This window comes from Kogia breviceps, chromosome 14 (assembly GCF_026419965.1).
Source record: "Kogia breviceps isolate mKogBre1 chromosome 14, mKogBre1 haplotype 1, whole genome shotgun sequence".
NCBI classification, from domain to species: domain Eukaryota; kingdom Metazoa; phylum Chordata; class Mammalia; order Artiodactyla; family Physeteridae; genus Kogia; species Kogia breviceps.
Genome location: NC_081323.1, coordinates 5,571,303 through 5,594,597, shown reverse-complemented (window position 1 = coordinate 5,594,597; position 23,295 = coordinate 5,571,303). Strand labels below are relative to the sequence as shown.

At 53.1% G+C, this 23,295-nt stretch overlaps 1 protein-coding gene across 2 annotated transcripts in view; it reads right to left on the bottom strand.

Moving 5' to 3' along the window:
• Positions 1-15,649: 15,649 nt before the first annotated feature.
• BMP7 (bone morphogenetic protein 7) overlaps positions 15,650-23,295 on the bottom strand; it is an 88,618-nt gene continuing 80,972 nt past the window's right edge. Inside the window, exons 5-7 of one of the 2 annotated variants that reach the window (XM_059039176.2) lie at positions 21,019-21,095; positions 19,489-19,599; positions 15,650-16,014 (exon numbers count right to left, since the gene is read on the bottom strand). In XM_059039176.2, coding sequence (XP_058895159.1) covers positions 15,865-16,014; positions 19,489-19,599; positions 21,019-21,095 — 338 coding nt within the window. In that variant the 3' untranslated portion in view covers positions 15,650-15,864. The remainder of the gene's footprint in view (positions 16,015-19,488; positions 19,600-21,018; positions 21,096-23,295) is intronic. The other variant, XM_067012538.1, reaches the window with a different exon arrangement.

The window sequence follows — 23,295 nt, the reverse complement described above, 5'->3', positions numbered from 1 at the left end:
CTATGCAGTACATGCTATAATTATACCCATTTTGCAGATAAGGAAACCGAGGCTCAAGGAGGCCAGATAGTACAGTCAATAAGTGGATAGCACTGGGACTTAGCCACAGTGGTATCCACCATCAAGACACACACCTTGGTCCGCACTCTCCACCAGCCACCCTCCTGCCTGCCCTCTAGCGTCTGCCTTGTGCGGGACTTCCCTCCCTCTTCGTGTAAATTAACTTACTCTAACGTGTGGATGACTGCTAAGCTCAACTCATCATAAAACTATTTGCCTTTTCATTTTAAATGCTAGTTCATCCAAATGCATGCTTAGTTGGTGGAGTATAGCGTAGCACCGACCAAACAAAAAGGCACCTCCCGTCTGCCTGTTCCCAAGGGACAGTCTGGGGGTGCTGAGGAAGCTCTGCGACTCCTCTTCCATCTACAACCCCTGTTGCTGTAGAGACGGTGAGAACATCACCTCCAGCCCTGCCCTGTGTTGTGAGTAAGCCCTTCCAGGCTGTTCCATGGAGACTGTTCCTCTCCAGCCCTAACGACCAGCCTGCTCTCTGCATTTCCAGGTCTTGTTTGGACTGGAACAATTTAAAATGCTCTCTCATAATTACAGAGGTTGCGCAGGCGGGGGCTGCACCTCCGGGCGGCCACCAGACCTGCACGTCTCCGCTGCAGCCGGCAATTTCAGTAATGATAGTCATGCCTGCCGTTTATCTTTGGGGTTTCCAGAAATACAGGGACTTTTCCAGACGCTCGTGAGTGTCTGTAACATGAGTGATTCGGTCCGCGTCATTCTCTGAGGCGGTGAGGGCCACCCCCTGGAGGAGCCAGGGCACTTTCAGTGGCTGTTCACGGAGCACCAAACTCAGATGGGTTCAGACAATCGATGGAGTAAAGGAGACTCGGGAGCTTCAGCTGGAGAAATTAGTTTTCCCAGGACTCAGGAATTTCCTGAGATGCAGGACTTTCCGTTTTATTTATTGATTGATTTTTAAATTTTATTTATTTTAAAAATTTTATTATTGAAGTATAGTTGATTTACAATTTTGATTTACAATCTCTGCTGTACAGCAAGGTGACTCAGTAGGACTTTCAGTTTAAAAACCAAGAAATTCCTGGACAAACCAGGATAAGTTGGTTACCCTATACCTGGTGAACCCAGGGAATTGAAGATGTGTGTTTGTCTTTGCTCCATCCAGAGACCATGCTAAAAAGGTTAACAAATGAAGTTTTTTGGTGTTTTTTCTTTTAGAAAAATATTTCTTTATTTTTGGCTGCATTGGGTCTCCGTTAATGCACGTGGGCTTTCTCTAGTTGTAGTGAACGGGGGCTACTCTTCATTGCGGTGCGCAGGCTTCTCTTGTTCCGGAGCAAGGGCTCTAGGCACGCGGGCTTCAGTAGCTGTGGCTCGCGGGCTCTAGAGCGCAGGCTCAGTAGTTGTGGCACGTGGGATCTCCCTGGACCAGGGCTTGAACCCCTGTCCCCTGCATTGGCAGGCGGTTTCTTAACCACTGCGCCACCAGGGAAGCCCACAGGTGAGGTTTGAAATAAAGGTATACACCTAAAGAACAATATGAATAGACGAGAGGACAAGAGCGGTTGAAGGACACCCACAAAATATTTGAAAATGGAAGTCAAATGGATGGGGACGACCCACGTAGGCCAGCAGAAAAGCTGAACTCCAAGAAGCACGGCCCAGGAAATTAGGCTCCCTAATTCTAGCCCCTCTCTGGAAGGAGATGGGAGGTCAACCCTGCAGAGATTAAACCTGAGACTCCAAAGCCAGGGATGCCAGCACAGAGAATGACGGGCAACCATGTTGTGGAAACGGTACACTTACGTGCAAGTCAGCGTGGGAAATGGTGAGCCTCAGCTCCTCCCATCACGGGACCACCTCCCCACCAAAACCAGAATCTGAAACACACGAGCAGAAAACAACAGAACATAAGGAAACAAAGACAATGCAGAGAGGAGAAACATGCCTAAGCAAAAACAAAAAACATGGCTAATAGTATCACCGAGATAAAAGATTGAATGGGTGAAACAAGAAGAAAGTGCTATCTAAAATTTTTTTTTCAGAGAAGCAAGAATGCACTCTTGTAAAGCTGTAAAAAGAGCGTCAATAGAATAATTGAGAAATAAAGGTGAAGAAATACCCCCAAACCTTGGCATAAATATATGGAGATGGAAAACTAGAAGTAAGAGATAAGAAAATTAGAAGTGCCATCCTGGGACCCAAATTCCAACTATACTTCAATAAAAAGAAATGATCATAGCATTAAAATTTTTCAGAAAATTGGAGATTCAAAAAGACACTTCAAGTTTTCAAAGAGAAAGAAGGGGGAAAATGTCATATACAAATGAACAGGAATCAGAACGTCCGGGAAGATGTTCCCGGACGGGAAGATCCCACGTGCCGCGGAGCGGCTGGGCCCGTGAGCCACGGCCGCTGAGCCTGCGCGTCCGGAGCCTGTGCTCCGCAACGGGAGAGGCCGCAGCAGTGAGAGGCCCGCGCACCGCGATGAGGAGTGGCCCCCGCTCGCCGCAACTAGAGAAAGCCCTCGCTCAGAAACGAAGACCCAACGCAGCCAAAATTAAATAAATAAATAAATAAAATTTAAAAAAAAACAAAAAACAACCCTCTTACTCCAATTTTATTTTAAATCTTCCTATTTTTTCACGTGTTTAAGTTTTTTGTTAAGCATCCCACAAAACCTTTTTGGGAAGCAGTGCATCTATAAACCCTAAACAGACAAATACATCACTCTCCTTCCCACAGCTGTCCTGGCGAGAGCAGCTTTCCCGTTAGAGCTGCCAAGTCTTCCCGAAGGGTCAGGACCGATGGAGCAAGTGAGTTCTTTAGCCTGAATGATCGGGTTTGTCCCTTCTAGACTGGTCGGTGAGCAGGACATTGCCAAGTCCCTTCTTCCTGCTGTGCCTGGTAAATGACCAAGGAGGTCACTTGTTTTGGTTTTAATTCACCCACATACAGGTTTGGGCAATAAGCTGTCTCCCCGGATTCTGGTTCAAGTTCTCACACGGTGGCCCCCACATCTGTGATGTTCAAGGCTTGGGGCAGAGGCCAAAAGGGACAAGAAACAATCTTTGGTCTGCGGGAGTAGCATCACCGTGGTCTCCCCTTACTTGGGCAGGGAGAGCGCCTTCACGGGGGGAATGCTGCCGGCAATGGGAGCAGGGCTCGGAGCAGGACGAGCCTGAGTTCAAATCTCCGCCCTTAGCTGTGTGACAGTGGCAAGTCGCTTAGTGTCTCTGGGCCAAAATCCTTTCCTCTGGTCCCCAAAGTGCAGGGGCCGTCACAGCACCTCCCTTACGGCATGAACTGGAACAGTGGGTGCAGTCGCCCGGACCAGCTCCTGGCTCACAGGAGGTTTGCAATGCACGAAGCAGCAGCTAGCAGAGACCTTTTCTCTTTTCCATCCCTGGTCCCGCCCCTGCCCTTAAATACTTTTGAGTGACTGTGAATCCCCCTCAAAAAATTAATTCAAACTAGCAAATTCAAAATTCAATTGAATAGCTCACCAGCATCTGTAAAGTGAAAACAAACAAACAAACAAACAAAAACCCCAGATATATCAAATGTAGGCAAGGATGGGGACTTCCCTGGTGGCGCAGGGGTTAAGAATTCACCTGCCAATGCAGGGGACACGGGCTCGAGTCCTGGTCCAGGAAGATCCCACATGCCACAGAGCAACTAAGCCCACGAGCCACAACTACTGAGCCCTCGTGCCACAACTCCTGAAGCCCACGCACCTAGAGCCCATGCTCCGCAACAAGAGAAGCCACCGCAATGAGAAGCCTGAACACCGCAATGAAGAGTAGCCCCCGCTCGCCGCAGCTAGAGAAAGCCTGTGCGCAGCAACAAAGACCCCACGCGGCCAAAAAAAGAAAAAAAAAATGTTGGCGAGGATGTATAGCAAATGGGACTCTCACCTGCTGGTGGTGAGGCTGTAGCTTCAATCACCCTGGAAAGCAGTCTGGCAGAATCAGCTAGAACAGACATTTCACAGATCCTGTGACCCAGCTCCGCTAGTCCATTCCTAGGAGGAGACCCAGCAGAGACTTGCATGGACATATGCAAGAGTGTTCACAGCAGCATTTTCTTATTAGACAGAAACCACCAAACACCCATTTGCTGGGTTCACATCATGGAATATTATACAGCAACAAAAAGGAAACAAACTACAATTAAACACAGCAAGATGGGTAAGTCATGACACTGAGGAAAAGAGGCCAGATGCAGTGGAACAAGTATTATACTGTTTTGTTTGTATAACTTGCTAAAATGGGCAAAACCAACCTACAGAGTGAGAGTTGCACGCCGTGGTTACTCTGGGGGTGATGGCTAGAAGGGCAACTCTGGGGACCACGAGGCTATTTTTTGATTTATTCCAGGTGCAGAAACTCTCACTCTGTGTTCACGTTTTGCACATCCTGCATGGATATCATACTTCAGTAGAAAACTGAAAGTAACTACAATCACATAATCTTGATCGTGTTCCCCTCATCCAAGGGCTGTGGGGACCAGGCTGACAGTGGTTCCCCAGCATCCTGTCTCAGCTGAAATGTCGCCTTCTCAGAGGGGCCTCCTCTGAAAACCTGTCCCAAAGCGGCCACTGGCACCACCACAGCCCCGTGAATTCTCTACTGACCCCGTCACTGTCTCTCTCAGGGCTGCTTTCTCCGGCTGGTGGATTGTCACTTGCCAGTCTGGTGCCGACGGTTGATTGTGTCGTGCCTGCCTCGCCTCCCAGCCTGTGAGCGCAGGATCCTGTCCATCTTCCTCCTGCTCTATGTCGTTTCCGTGACAGCGGCTGGCACAGAGGCAGAGCCGAGGAGCCTTTGTGAGTGCCAGGTGTTGAACGGACTAGTCAGATATCCGTCCACAGAACAGAGGAGTTGAAACGTGCGTCATGTTTACATCCAGTGAGGGGGAGAACATTGGATTGACGGGTCATTTGTTACCTTTTCCCGTGTGCTGTCCTTTATTTCCAAATCTCTGATCGGGAATGAACAATGCTAGCCAAAGGGGCATTCTGAGGATGAGCCGTAGGCGGCCAGAGAAAGGCTGAAGGAAGGATACTGAAGGCAAGCACCCCGAAGCCGATGGCGGGGACGGGAGGTCACGGCTGGGCAAAGACTGGGAAGAACTGCCGCCCAGATGGGTCTGGCCCGCACCCCCGCTGCTCGCAGGCCCCGCCCGGCTGAGGACACACGGGCGGGAGCAGTGCAGGTCTGTGTACCTGTGACTCCCGGCGGGTGTCACGAACCAGGCGTGCCAGGCTCTGCTGCCGCCGTCACGCCCGCACACACAGGCCTCCAGCCTGCCGGACTATTTATACCCGAGGAATGTCACCAGGCCGCCAGGAAGCAAAGACCCTTGTAATGCATCAAGGCCACGGCCGCCGCCCGGTCTCAGCCCAGGGCATCCGAGCAGCCCCACTTGGTGTTATCAGCAGACCCCTCTGAAGATAAGGAGCCTCCGCTTGGCTCACTAATGGTGTTATTTTAGGGACCGCTCAGAAGGACAGGATGAGATGGAGGCCCAGGTCATCTGTCATCCTTCCTTTCATCAACACTCGAAACGAGAATGGAACAAAGACCAGTGCTTGTTTGGAGGGCTGGAGAGGCCACCGAGCCAGAAAATCATCCTCCCCCGAGACACCCGGGAAGGAATTTGCTCAGAGAGACTCTCCGTCCCCCTCATGGCACTTCTGGGCGACCCACCCACCCCCAGGCCAAGTGGGTTGCCAGGTGGAGGCGCAAAGCCGGTGCTCCCCAACTCTGGGCTGGGCAAAAAGGGTGTGATGATTTCTGCTAAGACGTCCTGAAATGGAGAGATCTGGATCTGGATTTGGTTAGGAAGGGTCAGAGCTCAGATATGCAGTTTCTCTGTTGGCTTTAGCAACTGAAACCATTTTTATTCAGCATTTCTAGGACATGATTAAGTTCTGTGTGCACCTTCAAGGGTCAAGGGTGAGGATATGGGCCTCTGAGCAAATGGTGGCCACGTCTCCACGCCCTGCCCTGCCCTCCAGACCTCCACCTTCACGGCCGCCGCCCCAGACCCCCAGCCCAGCGCACGCGCACAAACTTTTCTCGGGAATTACTTAGTCTGTTGCTCAGCGGCTTGTTTGTGCCGTTAAATAATGACATGAGTTTGGGAGAACGTGGATCTCAGGCCAGAGTCGTCCTTCCTAAACTCCCCCAGCCCCTTCCTTTCCTAGAGCAGGAAAAGCGGAAAAGACCACAGGGTTTGGGATGAAACTCAGAGGGTCACTTCGCCGCTCCATTAAAGCACACTCCTGGGTACACCTGAGAAAACGTCTCACAGATGATCCCGAAATGCAGCCCAGATGCCAGAGGGGCCGATGAGGTGGAGCCGGCAGACACCCCCTATCTAACCTTGATCTGCAAGGGCGAGGCCCAGGGGGCCAGGGTTAAAGCCCTCTCCAAGGCCCTTCAGCTACCAGGAGCAGAGCCCAGGTCTCCTGATTCCGGGCTTGTTAATAGCAATACAGGCATTTATTCATCAAACCGTGTCAAGGAAGCCCTGCTGTGCCCCAAGACTTGGGTTGGGCATGGGGACACCACAGCAATCAAAACAGACAAAATCCCTCGTCCTCTGGAGATCAAGATGGACAACAGCCACATAAATAAGTAAAAACATTCAGTTTGTCAGGTGGCAATGAGCTTTACGGAGGGAAAGCAAGCAAGGAAGAGGACAGGGAGGGTGGGGGTGTGGAGTCACCAGCAGGCAGCTGAGAAAGGATGAGGCGATTTGGGGAAAAGATCTGAAGGAGCTTAGGGAACAGCCTGCAGCTGTCTGGAGGAACTGCATTCCTGGCTTTGGGGGCGGGGCGCGCAGCAAGTGCAAAGGCCCTGAGGCAGGAGCGCGCACCTGGGATGTGGAGACCAGCAAGGGGGAGCTGCAGCCAGAGCAGAGTGTGTGAGGGGAGGGGCGGTAGAGTGGGGGTGGCGGAGGCTGATGATGGCCCCCCAAAGGTGGCCACGTCCTAATCCCTGGAACCTGCAATTGTTACCTTACTGAAGGTGACGTACATCGGTCTGTATCAACCATTTTCACTCACAACACTTCTAACACCAAATGTTGGTTGGTGGGGGGGTTTCTTCCCACACCAACCAGTTCTCCAAATCTCTGGATACCAACTGGGTATCCTACAATTCAATTCAATTCTGACACTATCTCCCTGCAGTTAGCACAGACCCTGAGTTTAAGGGCTCAGGCACCAATTGCAAATCCCAGGTTGTCACCTGCACTTTTGACCCACTGGCTATAAATCAGGGGTTTCCACACACCCCTCCTTAGGTTTGATAATTTGCTACAACAGCTTACAGAACTCAAGAAGGCGCTTTACTTACTATTACCCATTTATTATAAAGGATACAACTCAGGATCGGCCACGTGAGAGAGATGCTCAGGGAGAAGTGCAGTGGGAGACGGAGCACGCAGGCCCCCAGGCCTTCCCCCTGCCACCGTCCCTCACCTCCATGCGGTCACCAACCTGGAAGCTCTCCAAACCCTCCTTCAGGTCAGGGGTGGGGCTGAAGGTTTCAAGCCTCCAATCACAGAGTCTCTTTGCTCAGTCAAGTGTCACCTCATTAGCATAAACTCAGGTAGGGTTGAAAGGAGCTAGTTATGAAAACTAGACAGTCCTAAAACTCCTGTTCTTCCCAGCACTCAGGAAATTCCAAGGCGTCTAGAAGCTCTGTGCCAGGAATCAGAGACTAAAGACCAAAGATTTATTTTTTATTATGTCCCGCCTTGCAAAAGGGACTTTGCAGATGTGACTGAGGATGTTGAGGTGGGGAGATTTTCCTGGGTTGTGTGGGTGAACCCGATGTAACCACAGGGTTCTTGGAATACAGAAGGAGGGCTGGACAGAGAGATGTGAAGAGACCTAAAGATGCTAGCTATCCTGCGGGCCTTGGAGATGGTGAAGGGGCCAGCCCTCTTGAGACTTCAGACCTCTAGAACTACAAATTTGTGTTGCTTTAAGGCACTAAGTTTGTGGTACACTCAGCCCTCTGTATCCATGGGTTCAACCAACCACGGATCAAAAATAGTCAGAAAAAAATCCCAGAAAGTTCCAAAAAGCAAAACTTGAACTTGCTGCATGCAGAGAGCATGTACATTGTATTAGGTACTTTAAGTAATCTAGAGATGATTTAAAGTGTACGGAGGATGTGTGTAGGTTATACGCAAATACAGAGAGGGGTCCTGGAACCAATCCCCCGTAGAAAATGAGGCACGACTGTAGTTTGTTACTGCGGTCACTGGTAACGGGAAACTTGGTCGGGGGCGAGGGTCAGATCCTGTCGGTTCTTTTTGGTTCTTTTACTCTGAGCAGGGCGGGAGCCCGTGGGGGGCTTTGAGCAGAGAACTCTTGTTTAACAGTCTCATTCTGGCTGCCAAGATGTGCTCTACTTACGTCATCTTGCTTAATGCTCCCGACAACGCTAGAGGTTATTGTTGTGCCCACTTTACAGAAGAGAAAACCGAGGCTTGAGGAGCTACGCGCTGCGCCCAAGGTCACTCAGCTCATAAGAGGCTCCAAGTTCCCCCTTTAATGGGGCATAGAAGGTCCTTTGTTTAGTGGCCCCCTCGCTGTAGGAGCTTCCCCTCAGCTGTCCCTAAAATAAACGCCCAGCTCTCTACTCTGCCCCGTCACTGTCTCCTGCAGATGCCCTTCCCAAGAGGCAGACAACACCAGAGAGCAGAGCCCTGAACGCCAATCCAGGGGCTGGACGTCCCTGGGGAGGGGGCTCTCTAGGAGGCCGGATGGGGGTGCTCCGACCCCTTTTCCTTCCCTTCCTCAGCTGTGAGTTCTTAAGTAAGTGGACCCCACCCCTCAAAATCTCCCCATAGCTCCCAGGCTGCTGGTGGCTTGATTTCAGTTTCCGTAATTCGGTGGTTCTCAACTGGGAGCGACTGTGCCTCCCAGGGGACATTGGACAATATCTGGGGACATCAGTGGTTGTCACCACAGGGGGGTGCTACTGGTGGCTAGCGGGTGGCGGCCTACAATGCACAGGACTGCCCAGCAGCAGAGAATGCCCGGCCCCCAAACGCCGGAGGTGCCGAGGCTGAGAATCCCCACTTAACCTCTTCCCATCACAGGTCTCCCGCTGGCCTTGGCTTTCTCCCCTGGTCCCTGACCTCAGCTCCGTGGGCTCAGGGCCTTCTACCTGGGGTTTCTGCACACTTGGGCCGCACACCTGGCTAACATCCCTTCAGCTGGTGCTAATCCTTCCCCCAACGCTGGCCATTGTCTGGCCTCTCCCTTGACCATTCATTTGCTCGCCTGCTCTCTCTGCCATTGCATGCACCATCCAAGAGAGGGGGGCCTCATTCCCCCCACCCCCGTTCACGGCGTATCCTCAGTGCCCAGAACACTGTCCGCAGCCCGTGTATGTCCCAGATGTCCTTGCTGAACAGTGAATGTGGCAGAGGACATATTGGACCCTGGGCCTGACACCCAAGTTCTTGTTCTGTCCACTGGGCACAGGACTGGCTACGGAAGCTTCAGGACCTGGAGCAAGGTGGGGACGCAGGGCCTTCTGGAGCACAGAGCCCCGGGTGACTGCCCAGGCCACACGCCCTCGTGGGGAGGGGGGGGCGGGTAGCTGGCACCATTTTACAGCGCTGGCTGCTGATGCTGGGACATGACTTGTGGCCACACTGCAGTGCTAACAGCACTAAAGTAGGGCCAGCCCAGGGCCTGCGTTCCACAGAGTGGGGGGCATGAGACCCTGCCCCACTCGGCCACCTCCTCCGTCACCACAGAGCCGTGGCTGGGAGAGGGCGGGTGGGAAGGACTGAGTGCCAGGGGAGGCGGCGCTGTTCTCCCGGGCCAGGTGCACTTTGTCTTTGTCCCAACAGCTGCCGCAAATCTAGAGACTTTGGAGAGTTCTGTGTTTTTCCTCTTCTATTTTTATTTCCTCAAATCTAAGACCAAGAGAGGCCGGGGCCAGAGTCTTGAAGGGGTCTGAGCCAGGAGGACCCGATCCACAGGCAGAGGGGAAGCACATCTAGGTCACGGTCAGTATCCCTAGAAGGGGTGGACGGGCTCCAACCTGAGCGCAGGGCTGGGGCCCCGAGAAGGACTGGGTCCTGGGAGAGAGGGTAGGAAGTTGCCCGAGGCCCCACAGCTCACAGGATAAGTTAGTTAGGTTTGAGCTGGCGCTGACCCCAGGTCCCTGTGCCCGGCATGCACTCCCTCTGTGGCACAAGGATTCACCTCCATCGCAAGTAAATATGTGTTAAGAAGGCAGCAGAGGTCCTCTCCCAGGGGAAGCGAGCGCACCCTCAGCTGCCTCCGTGTGCGACCTTGACCGGGTACCACTTCCCACATCCCAAACACCAGGGAGAGGGGTTTGAGTGCTCACCCCACCTCCAGCCTCTGCAGATGGGAGACGGCAAAGGCTCGACTGGGGCAGGAGAGATTAAAATGCCACGTCCTCCTTGAAGCCCTCCCTTATTTCCTTACCCACCCCCCAGCTCTTCCTATCAAGTCCTCTCCTGCTCTTAGCACGTCCTATGACCCTACTGCAAAGTCCCTCCGGGGCCCTCAAAGCCTCTGCCTCGCTGACTTCATTCCTGCCTGACTCACGCTGCCCCGGCCACAAGTGCGGGCTTCCTTGCTGTCCCTCCAACCTGGCAAGCAGGTCCCACCTCAGGGCCTTTGCACGTGCAAATCCTTCAGGCAGAAATGCTCTTCCCCACGGGGACCCCTATCGCTCCCCACTCGGAGTCCTTCCCTGACCACGCTTTCCAAGAGCCTCTCTGCTGACACCACCCACCCTTCCCTGGCTCACTCTTTCTTCCCAGGACTCATCACTAAATGGGTCACCCCTAGCCGGCTTGTCAATCGGGCACAGCAGACGCCGTGCGCGGGAACCATGGTAATTTTTGGAGCCCACAAAAAAATGTTTTAATATCTTTTGAAATGAGAAGATTAAAACAATGATGCAGCCTGGTTAATATTCATCTCTATACCAACTCAATCATGAAGGAAAATCTGTATTATTTTATATGGAGGAAGAAGCCCATGCAGCCGTGGTGCGGCACCAGATACTATTTGTTTCCTGTGCCCTCGAACATGTGCTCCCCGGAGCGGACGCTTTGCTCCTGTATCTCCAGTGCCCGCAGCCTGGCACACAGAGGACGCACAAGGAGCTAGTGAATGAGCGAATGAATGAATGAAGGCTTCTGGCCAAAGAGGAAGCCAGTGCAGCCCTCGGAGACACCTTTGCACCTGTGAAGGGCATTGTGGCTCAGCCATCCTTGCTTATGGCCCGCCCACTCCTCCAGAGCTGACACGGCCCGGCACCCTGCGCTGCACCCGGCTGTAGCATGACCGCGTGAAGGCGCAGAATTGGGGGCAAGCTGGGCTGGGCTCCCAAGCCCCTTTCTAGTCGTGGGATGAGACGAGGGGCTGCAGTGCCCATGCAGCAGCACGGACGGCAGCCAGGAGCATTGGGAGGGGACCACAATGCTCTACGAAGCCCCAAAACTCTGCAGCAGGAAAGCGGGGGCAAGGCCTCGGCAGCGGGACATGTAGCTTCGTGACAGTGGGCTGAATGGTGGTACCCCCAAAGATATGTCCACATCCTAATCCCTAGGACCTGGGAATGTGACCTTATTTGGAGAAGAGGTCTTTGCAGATGTAATTAAGGATCTCAAGGCGAGGAGATCATCCTGGATTATCTGGGCGAACCCGAAATCCAGTGACAAGTGTCCTTTTAAGAGACATGCAGAGGAAGGGCATAGAAAAATGGAGAAGCCATGTGAAGACAGTGGCAGAGACTGGAGAGATGCAGCCACAAGCCAAGGATGCCGGCAGCCACCAAAGGATGGAAGAGACGCGGAAGGTTCCTCCCCTGAAGCATCTGTAGGGTATATGGCCCCAATGACACCTTGAGTTTGGACTTACAGCCTCCAGAACTGTGAGGTACGTTTCTACTTTTTTAAAGCACTAGCTTGTACTTCGTGACGGCAGCCTCAGGAAATTAATACACTCGGCTTCTCCAAAAGATCTGGACAGAGGGAAGGACTCAAAACGTCCATGTGAGAATTTTCTAAGCAGATGGCCCCAGTGACCACTGCCGACCCTCCCAGGCTCCCAGCAAGGTCCACACACTCCCAGGCAGTGAAGCAGAAATCAGAGGTCAGGCAAAGCTATACTGACAGCAGGCAGGGCTGGCAGGCCCAGCCAGGGAGGGGAGCTAGAAGTTCGGTAACACGCTCACAGATGAAGGCCCTCGAGCTGCTTGGAAGAAGGAGGGAGACCCAAAGCCTGAGCCTCTGGCCCAGAAAGTAGGCATGTATTCAGGGATGGCCCTAGGGAACTGGTCAAGGTCGTTTGGAGAGCAAGGGCCGGGGGCCGGGAATCCCCACATTTTGTGAGCAGACCCAGGAGACTCTAACTCAGGTGAGCGTGCGATCGAGCCCAGGCTTTGGGTCCCAATTCCAGTTCCAGCCATTATGAGCCAGTGACATTGAGTAAACTCCTTCACTTCTTCAGGCCCTCTCAGCACGGCCAGCGACGATGTCAGGCCAAGTGGTGGGAGCCATGGCCCCTGACAGAGGTGCTCTGTGAGCGGGACCGGGAGAAGAGGCACCAACGCAAAATGCTCCAAGGTAACGATGGAGCAACAGAGGTGGGAACCAGGAGAGGGCGAGGTGAGGGCCAAAGGTGAGGCCACCCTGCGGTGCTGCAGCCACAGCCACGCCTGCTACAGGGGTCCAGCTGGAAAGGGGAAAGAGAGCCAGAAATGAACAAAAGGCTTCTTCTCCTCTTCCCCCGAAGTGCGTGGCTCTTTCAGTCCGGCCTCCTACTTGCTCTTAATAGAGACATGGGTACACATCAATAAATGCCTACAATTTTTAAAACAGCAACTGACATTCGCACCTTCATGAGATAGACAACAGGGAGCAGTGGAGACTGTGGCAACAACGGCTCTTTGGCTCCAGCCGGGAGCTGCCACGCAGGAACGGGGCCCAGGGTGGCCAGATCTGCAGACCGCTCAAGGGAAGGCAGAATCTGAGGGTTTTTTTCACCCCAATCTTCTGAGTTTCAAAAATGTGTTGGCAACGAATTCGACCGTGCAGGAGGAATAAGATACGTCTGCAGGCTGCATCTGGCCCTCTGGTTTGCAGCTCTGGTCTTCAGCCTGGAAACAGAACAAAAGCTAGATCACGCATCAGGACAATGACAGGAGGGTTTGGAAATCACAGGGGCTGGAACTTGTTAGGAGCGGCTGCTTCACTTGAGGCAACAGGGCGAGAGCGAGCAGCCGGCCAGGGAACGGGCCCAGATCCTAACAACCATCAGGTGACCTCAGCGCGCACTTCACAGCGGGAAGGGACCCAGGACGCTGCTCCGTGCTGCGCGGCTGCAGGCTGCTGCATGCACGGCGGGCCCCTGGCGACCTTCACCAGGCCCGCTGGGGGCCATCTATGGCTCAAGCCGGGAGCCAGCAGCAGCCCCCAAGCCGCTGAAATAAATTGCACTGGACAGTGCTGGCTCCGGGGTCTGCGCTGCTTTAAAGTTTTGGGTGTACACTCCCCCTACCCCCACTACTATTTCTTTTTCTTTCTTGTGCCTCTATTTTATTGGGATGACTAAATCTTTCAACTATGTTAGCAGTAAACACAGCTAATTTACCCCCTGCCTCTTTGAAACAGCTGCTGACAGCTGCACTGTAATTCAATCAAGGATCTTTGTAGTTGAGCCTACCAAATTCACATTTGTTGTTTGGTTCCATCTCTCCTGCCCGGAGCCCCACACAGCTGCATCAAATATTGACGAGCGTCCCTCTCTCCCCAGGGCCTGAATGATAAACAGCGTGTTAATGGTGGAGGCCAAGGCAAAGAGTTCTCAGCACACCAAGAGAACTCCAACATCCAGGCGCTGAGAGAAAAAAACAACACAGACATACACAGGCCCAGAACCAGAACCCTTTTTATTTTGTCTATTTATACAGCATTTTCTCCGAGGACTGCTCTACGCAACGGCTGAAGGTACATTGGTCTGACCATTAATAAATAGTCTTAAATAAGAAAATAAACAGGTTGGAGGGAAGCGAGTAAGCTCATCGTCCTGAACAAGGGATCGGAGAGGGTCTAAAGTGAGCTTCAGACGGACATAAATAATTTCTTTGTTTAGTAACAACTATTTACATGCTTCAGTGTACAAATGATGCTAGCCAGATGTCGGCTGGGGTATACGTGGTGACAAAACTTGCACCAAGAGGGAATCACAGCAAAACCCCCAGATCTGTCAACAGACAAAACAAAATGTAACAAAAACACTGACTCTTCCCCATTGACCAGGCAGACTGAAGGCTGCAGCCCAAGCTACTGAAGAAGAAAACATAAAAGAAAATGAAAACAGGGTCCCTGTGTTTCCAGGGACCAACTTAATCAACATGGAGAAGCAGTTTCCCACTAGACCAGATCTCAGGGGCCACAGGCCTCACCGGTATAACCCTGTTCTTTGTTCACAGAGAGTCTGGTCGTCTCCAAGGCTGTACTGCAGCTGGAGGCTGGGTGCACACCATTTAGGGGACCCACCGGCTAAGGCAAGGGAGGCTCATGCCAAGAGCCACGTCAGAGATGGCACCTTCGAGTCAGGACACTCTCACGACAGCTTCTGGAGCCTTCTGCCTGAGATTCACATCTGCACACCCTGCATCCAGCAGACCTCCCACCGTGTCACCTTTCCCTTACTTCAAGGGGCCGATTCTTGCGCAGAGTCCTCAAAAAGGGGTCTGCAGACGAAAAGAGGTGACCACGGAGGCCCTCATCAGAGCCCAGACTCCAGGATGCTGCTATCGATGACCCACGGAGGAGGTGGCTTGGGGACTGACGGTCTCCCTCCCCACCCACCCTTGTTGAAGGCTAGCGTGCTTCTGAAAATAGGGCTATGGTGGCCGGAACTCAGGATCAAGCTGCAAGTCCTGTCCTGAGCTGTCCTCCTCCATGTGCCAACCCTCACTGACTTCCTACCACGGGGAGTGTTGGAAAACCGATCCCATGCGTCTGCCGGTGCTTCACATGCGCCTATTTTAGTTTTTGCCACCACGCACTCGGCTGAATGATGGAACCTATTTGTTCTTCAAGGCCAACTCCAAGCAGAAAATTTCCCTCTCCCCTGCAGGCCAAATCTTGGCTTTCGGGTGAATTTACGGAAACGGTGGGCCTCGGCAAGCCTCAGAATGAAACCGGAATGGCACGGAGAGAGGGGCCTCCCCTCCCTCCGCCGGCTACAGTGGCTTCTGTTTATGAAATCGGAGTAAACCAAGAAATGGGGATAAATTGTTTAGGAAAATATATCTCTAGCATCCTAACCATTTTCATTCATTCGTTTTATTGTGACATTTATTACAGGGACTTCCGCGTTAGTCTTCCTCTCGCACAGAGACGAACGTGCCCGCCCCTGGCCGCGCCCCCTTCCTCCCCCTGCTGGTGGCCGGGCTGCAGGGTGTCATCATTACCCCTGGGAACGAGTCGGTGCACAGCTGAGACTTCACAGCCAGCGACTGGGGCCCGGCAACTTTTCCTGATATAAGTTTTCCCTGTTAGGTTTTGCCCGCAGCAGCTTGTAGGATCTTGTCTGTAGGATGCCAACGAAAAGCGGATCAAAAAATCTCAAATTCCTTAACACTCCTACAGCGCTGCAGTTGGGGAGGGGGACGGCAGGGCCTCGCGACAGGCAGTCGGGTCTGCGGGCTCCTCGCCGAGGCGGTGGGAGACGCTGGGCGGTGAGAGGCCCAGGATCTGGAAGAACGCGGCCCCGAAGAGTCTGACTTCCAGGAGGGGCTAGTGGCAACCACAGGCCCGGACAACCATGTTTCTGTATTTCTTCAGGATGACGTTGGAACTGTCATCGAAGTAGAGCACGGAAATGGCATTGAGCTGAGTTGGGGCGCAGCAGGGCTTGGGTACCGTTTCCGGGTTGATGAAGTGCACCTGGAACACACACCAAAACGGTGGCAGTGGTGAGACCCGGTGAGTCACTCCTCCCCGGCCTCAGTAGTTCTAAAAGGAACAGGTACTGTGTGGACGAAAGTCCCTGCAGGTGACACTTACCGGTCACTCCCAGTTCTAAGCACTTGATGGGTAACTAACTCAGTTCTGGGGTTATTCTTGATTCACAGATGAGAGAACCAAAGCATAGAGGGCCGCAAAGCACACGGCTAGGAGGATACTTGGGGCCAGGACGTGGGGCTGTCCTGTGCACGGTAGGATGTTTGACATCCTTGGGCTACACCCACTACAAGTCGGGGGCACTCCACCCCACCCCCGCACCGTGACAACTAAAAATGTCTCCAGACATTGTCGAATATCTCCTGGGAGGCAAAACTGCCCCAAGCGGAGAACCACTGGCCTCGACGAGGGTCGGCCTGCAGGCCGATCCCTGCTCCACCAGCTGTTCTTACGAATAAAGTTTTATTGGCACACGGCCACGCCCATTCATCTACACAGCATCTGTGGTGAAAAGGTGCAGCACAGACTTTCAATGCTCGAGGTTGAAAATATTTACTGTCTGGCCCCTTCCAGAAAAAGGTCGCTGACCTCTGGGCCAGACGTGTCCTGTCCAAGAAAAATATCATGCAAACCACATGTGTAATTTAAAATGTTCTAGTAGCTACATTTTAAAAGGTGAAAAAGAAAGAGGTGAGATTAATTTAAACAGTATATTTACTCTAACCTCAGATTTCAAAAAATTATTTCAACATATACTTAGCATAAGAAATCATTAATGAGATATTTTATATTTTTTCTCCTAAGTCTTCAAAACCCAATGTGTATTTTGCGGTTGCAAAACATCTACATTCAGACTGGCCACGTTTCAAGTACTCAAGAGCCACCACACAAAAGTGGTTACCGTATTGGATGGTGTGAGTCTAGACTATATTAGACTATTCTGCATCTTGAGCAGTAAAAATGAGAGGAAAAGAGCTTCCCTGGTGGCGCAGTGGTTGAGAGTCTGCCTGCCAATGCCGGGGACACGGGTTCGAGCCCCGGTCTGGGAAGATCCCACATGCTGCGGAGCTGCTAGGCCTGTGAGCCACAACTACTGAGCCTGCGCTCGGCAACAAGAGAGGCCGTGATAGTAGAGAGGCCCGCGCACGGCGATGAAGAGTGGCCCCCGCTCGCCGCAACTAGAGAAAGCCCTCGCGCAGAAACGAGGACCCAACACAGCAAAAATAAATTAATTAATTAATAAACTCCTACCCCCAACATTAAAAAAAAAGAGAGAGAGAGAGAGAGGAAAAGAATTTGGGCAAACACTTGGGTGGACATCAACAAGAAAGGAGAAGGTCCAGAAGGTAAGAGAATGAAGGAAAATGTCAGCCAGTTGTCCAGCTTTACTGTTCGTTCTGGCTCGTGGGCTCCTACGCACCTTACAGGTGGACAAACCAATTCAAACCAATTCAAACGTCGGCAGGGGCCACGCAAGTGCCACGGATGACCAAACTGGGCCGGGAGTCAGACCACAGGGGACAGTGAGGACTGGGGCAAACCAAAGGGAGACGGACACAAGCTGCCCAGAGCCAGTGTGACCAGATGTGCCAGGTGCTCAGGACAGGCCAGCTTATGAGGACAGTTCCTCATAAAAACAAAACAGTCCCGTTTTGTTTTTATGAGGAACTTCCGGGTTTCCAACACACCACGTGGGCCAACCGGAAACCGTGTGGATGACCCTCTACGGGTCGTAGCCCCAGTCTACGACCTCCCACGCAGGTCAGCGCGCTTTTTCAACTGTTTTTTATGTTTAATCTCAAACCTTACCAATCGAAACCTTCCCCCATCTCCTCCACCCTTGAACAATGTTAAAGCAAATCCCAGATGTTGGCTCACTTCCTCTGTATTTCACTAGGACTCTCTCTCTAGAAAGCAAGGATTCACCTCCTTTTCAAACATGACCTTCGCCTCAGAATAATCAAAGGACTCATTTCCAATCCGAGAGCTTTCTGGTGAATTGCAGATTGAGAGGGTGTCACGGGGCGGCTGGGCTTCTGCTCCGTGGGCCATGAAGGCAGGGCGCAAAGAAGGGTGGAGGTGTGCTCCTGGCAGCCTGGGAGACACACCCGTCAGTCTGGTCCTCGGAGCAGGACAGAACAGGGGGACACTGGCACGGGGGACAAGTTCAGGCCAAGGAACAGGCTGGGGGGACTATTCATTTCCAGCTTGAAGACTTTCAGTCCTGAATAGGGCTTCAGAGTTTACTGCTGTGGGAGCGGGGGTCCTGGCAAAGCAATGCTTAAAAAAAAGAGGCCTTCCCTGAAAGGGCAGAGCCTGATCCAAATAAACGGAACAGGGGAGCGAGAAGTAACACACGGGGCAGGGACAGGGAAGAGGGAGGCAGGTTACTAAGAAAAGAAGCACAAAGCTCTGCAACAAACAGACCCGCGGTACAGAGGAGATGGGCCTGGGTAGTGAGCTCTCTGTCACCAGAAGCATTCAAGCCAGAGAGGATGACCAGTTGTCAGGGAAGGCCCAGATAATGTTCACAGCAAGGAGGAAGATAACCAACGTCTCTGAACCTCAGATTCTCAGCTAAAGAACAAAGTCTCTAACTCTTATCACTCTTGTCATTGGTAAAGTAGTAAAAATAACATCTATTGAGTGTCCTCTGCGCTGGATACCACATTAAGAGCTTTAATTGCATCATCACACTGAATCCTCCAATGACCCTGTGGAAGTTCAAAGAGCTCCACGGCTACCCCCCATCTCTCTATCCTATTATCCTGTTTGCCATCTTCCTGGCGTTCCCCTCTCCCTGAATTTCCCCGCATTTGTTTACTTGACTGTAAAATGAGGCCTTGCCTGGAAAATGAGGCTCTGAGTTGCAGGGACCACGTCTGTGATATTCCCTGTATGCTGTTCCCTGCCGCGTCCCCAGCTGCCAGCACAGGGTCAACATGTAGTAGATGCTCAATAAACACCCTCGAATGGCTGAACCACAAAGTTCAAGGCTAGGAGGCAAAGCCACGAGCTCTGGGGAGGGGATGAGCCCTCAAGCCTCCCCAACCTGGAGGAAGCCCAGACGTTGCAGGGCCTGTGGATGTGGATGCTGAAAACCAGGAACAACGGTCGCCTGACAGAGGCGGGGCCAGGGCGGCTGCCATCAGGCACAGTGACCTTTACCCACGATACCTTCAGAAGCCTGTGAAACTGCTCTAACGGCTTGTAAAATTAGGAGAAGTAAATGCACCCTAGGGTTGAAGACATACACGAAGATTATAATGCATGTTATTAAATATAATTTTGAATCTTGTTTTCCGGAGGTAGGGCCCACGAAAGCAAAAGTGCCCTGGGCTCCTGCAAGCCACGCCGTGGTCTTGGCCAGAGACCGGCCGCGGGCCCAGCTCGGAGGAGCACGAGGCAGGATCTGGTGGCCCTGCCCACGGCCCGGCTGGCACGCAGGCCACTCACCAGCGTCTGCACGATGGCATGGTTGGTGGCGTTCATGTAGGAGTTCAGAGGGAAGGCGCACTCCCCCTCGCAGTAGTAGGCGGCATAGCCTTCGGGCGCTATGATCCAGTCCTGCGGGAGAGAGCGGAGGACGGGGCGGGGGGCGGGTTCAGAACCACGCGGAAAGTGGGAGCCGCAGGGTCCTGCCCTCTAGGCCGAAACATTCCTCCTGTGGGCCAGACTCCGAAGCTCCCAGAGGTCAAAGGCACGGCCCACCTCCTCCTGTGCAGCTGGGGCTCCTACAGAGGCAGCCTTTCGTGGTCCCAACAGACTGCAGGGTGAGGGAAAGACCACCCGGGGCCGGGCTGAGCCCAGAACGAACACTTGCTCTTCATCGGAAGGTGGCACAGAGAGGGGTGATTAGGGTGGTATCAACCTTACCCCTACTGGGTGGTAACCCGTGGGCGGTTTGCTTTAAACAAAGCCTCCAGGCCTCACTTCACCCCCCCCCAGGAGAGAGATGACAGCACAGCCGACCCAGCACAGTGCCTGGTACACGTGTGCGACTCAGTAAGGGACGCACGTGGTCGGGTTAGCACAGAAGTGTTGTGCTAGCGATACATATACCCCTCAGGGACTCAAGTGCATTTGGGGGCTCTGTTCCAGCACTAGAACGTGAGCACGGCCTGGCACCTCTTAGACCATGGATGTTGTCCTAAGAGTGAGGAAAAAAAATCACAGGAGGACTCCAAGCCAGCTTGGGGTGTGCACGAGTGCCCTGGGGGTGCATCTGAGGACATGATGCCCTGGGAAGCATCTGGACCCTCCCACTGACCTACAAGCTCCCTGAAGGGAGAACAACAAACCCAGTGGCCCTGATGATCTTATGACAACACCCTGTCCGGGGATATTTGGGCTCCATGAGGGCAGGCACATGGCTATGCCCAGGGCTGCACCTCTAGTACCTAGAAAAGGGCCCAGAATGCCATAGATACTCGTAAATAGTTGAGATACTCTTTTTCTAGGATTCATCCCCTTCCCTTTGCCCTGCTCCAGTCCAATGATTCCAGAGGGGCAGCCACAGTCCTAGGACATGATCCCGGCCCCAAAACAGCTGATTGGTTCAGGAACAAGCACCTGACCCAAGCTGGGCCAATCAGCACCTTCTCTGGGAATTGCAATCACAGACGGGGGAAGGAAGAGCAGACAGGGCCGAGGAGGGAAGCCTGTCCTCCAGGCAGCCGGATTCCAGCACACAGACTCGGCCACGTCTGAGAGGAGCAGCCAGTGCAGGATGGAAATGGGGTTCATGTGGAGAATGAGGTTCAGAGTCCACCTAGTTTGGGTTTCTGGTTCTAGCTTGAGTCTCAACCATGTTTCTGCTCTTGGGTTTCATGGGGCATCCCTGGAGCCTCTAGTTAGGACGCAATACCGGAGTCTCAAGAGATGAGAAACACGGCTCACTGCACATGTGGGACCCAGCCCCACCAGAGGGGGAGCACGGGGGAGCCCACACACATCCGGGGCCCATCCAGCCACCGCCGCCCTTACCTGCCAGCCCAGGTCCCGGAAGCTGACGTACAGCTCGTGCTTCTTACAGGCCTGCCTCTGGTCGCTGCTGCTGTTTTCTGTGGAGCAGCACCGGGGAGAGGAAAAGGAAATACACACAGATGAGAGTTTCCTCAGTCTAAGACAGTGGTGTGATCCCAAGCGAACTCTGAAAGCTGGAGGGTGACCTTCCTGACACAGAAGCCGTTCAAGCACCTGTAGCCTCAAAACTCATTTCCACCCCCAGCAAACGGCCTCTGTAAGGGAGGTACCAGTGCCCCCGTCTCTCTGACGCAGTCTTAGCTCACAGCTCTCTCTGCATCCTTCTGTGGACACTGTCTTCTCTGTTTGGATGCTGACATCTGCGTGGATTTCGTGTGGGAGTCCATCTCCATCCACATCCCACACACTGGCTGCACGAGGCTGCTCGGAGGGGTTGCTTCCACCCAACCTCACGTTGTGCGCCCGCCTCACGATGCTCAGCCTCGTGGAGCGGGCCGGAGGAGACGCGGACAGGGCCTGGGACAAGGCCCCACCGTCGAGAAGAAGTGAGAGGGCAAAAAGCCAAGTCCCACCGACCTTCCAGAAAAACACAATACTGAGGTTTCTCTGAGGAACGAAAATGATGCACTGGGGTTTTCCAGAAGTATGTAAAGTTTGTAGGAACTCTGCGTAGGAATTGAGCCCTTCTAAACACGTAGAAATCTGTTTCTCGATCTCTCTCTTTGTGTCTATGTCTCTCTCTGACACACACACACACACACACACACACACACACACACACACACACACACAGAGCTACCACTGCACAACCTTCCCTGAACCCAGGAGCTAGAGGGATTCATTTTTTTTTCTTAACCACGACCTGTCTCTCCTCCACCTAAAACTTCCCAGGGGCTTCCTATCAGCTTTTTTGAATATCCCCAATTGTACACGTATCTTTATATCTAGAGTTTAGAAAAGCAATTTTTAAAAATGTACAAACCAATGAGGAAAGGACACAATTGATTATGACAGAATTGCATGTGTCTTTCTAGGAGGGATCCTGGCTCCTAGGAGACACTCAGAACCAGTGAGAGGATCTCAGTGAGGGGGGCATAGACTGGGGGGGACGGAGCACCCACCTTCGGGTATCTCGGGCCCTCATTACCTTGGTGCCTGGTATGTCATTCATTCATTCATTCATTCATTCATACAAATTGTTAATGTCTACAGGTTTGCAGATGCTGTTTTGGGCAGTGGAGCTACAAGTGTGAACAAAACAAAGCGCTGCCCCGGCGGGGCTTACCTTCCAGCGAGAGAGGCAGATAATAACCAAATGAGGAAGCACCAATTACATTCCATCTAGATGAGCGCCGTGGAGGAACTAAGGGAGGAGAGGAGGACAGGAAGGGCGGGCTGAGGGGTCTGTGCCATGGGCGCTAACCAAGGCCTTCGGAGGAAGTGATGTTCGAGTAAGAACCAAAGGAAGTGAGAGGGCGGGCCAGGGAGGAATCCACGGGAGGAGATTCCAGGATGAGGACGGAGAGGGATGGAGAGGAGGGTTAGGAAGTCAGAAAGAACCAGGGCAGGAGCAGCGGCTGGCGGAGTGTCGGGCAGCAGGCACTAGTGCCTCCCAGGAATGAGGAGGGGTCAGCGGGCCCGCAGCGTGGACGGGGGAGGTCTGCTTCGCTGGATTGAGCTCCATGGCTAGGGGGTGGGGAGGTTAGGGAGGATGGAGCAGGAATGGGGAGTCCTGGGCCCCGCTTCCCCACTTTGGGACCTAGCCTGAGGGCCTTGAGATAGAGAAAACCAGCTGCAGGGGTAGTAGGGCTGCCGGAGGGCCAGGTGGTCATTGATATACAAAGGTCAAGGTCAAGGGAACCATCAGAGGCGAGCCCAGGAACCTCCTGGACCATTCACTGTGCCACATGGAAGGCACAGACACTGAGCGGAAATCCAGGAAGGCCTCCATTGCTGTGGCCTTGCCTGTGGCCCCAGGCGGCAACCCCACAAGCCTTCTTCCCCTCCTTCCCTGTAGGAAGGCAGAAGGTAGAGGGGAGAAGGGGGGAGCAGCCTCAGCCCAGTGATGTTGTGTGAAGCAACCTGAACAAGACAAAGGTCTGAGCACGTTAGCCTAGGCCAGGGATGTGGCAAAGAAGCTGTGCGTGGAGGGCCAACACTGCTGGCTGTTTGTTGCCTTGAGTAAAGAAGGATCTGAAGCTTTGCGTGGGCTCAGTGAGAAGACTGTGCCAGGATTGATTAGCCATGTCTGCCACGAGCAGAGGAAGGGCGAGTAGG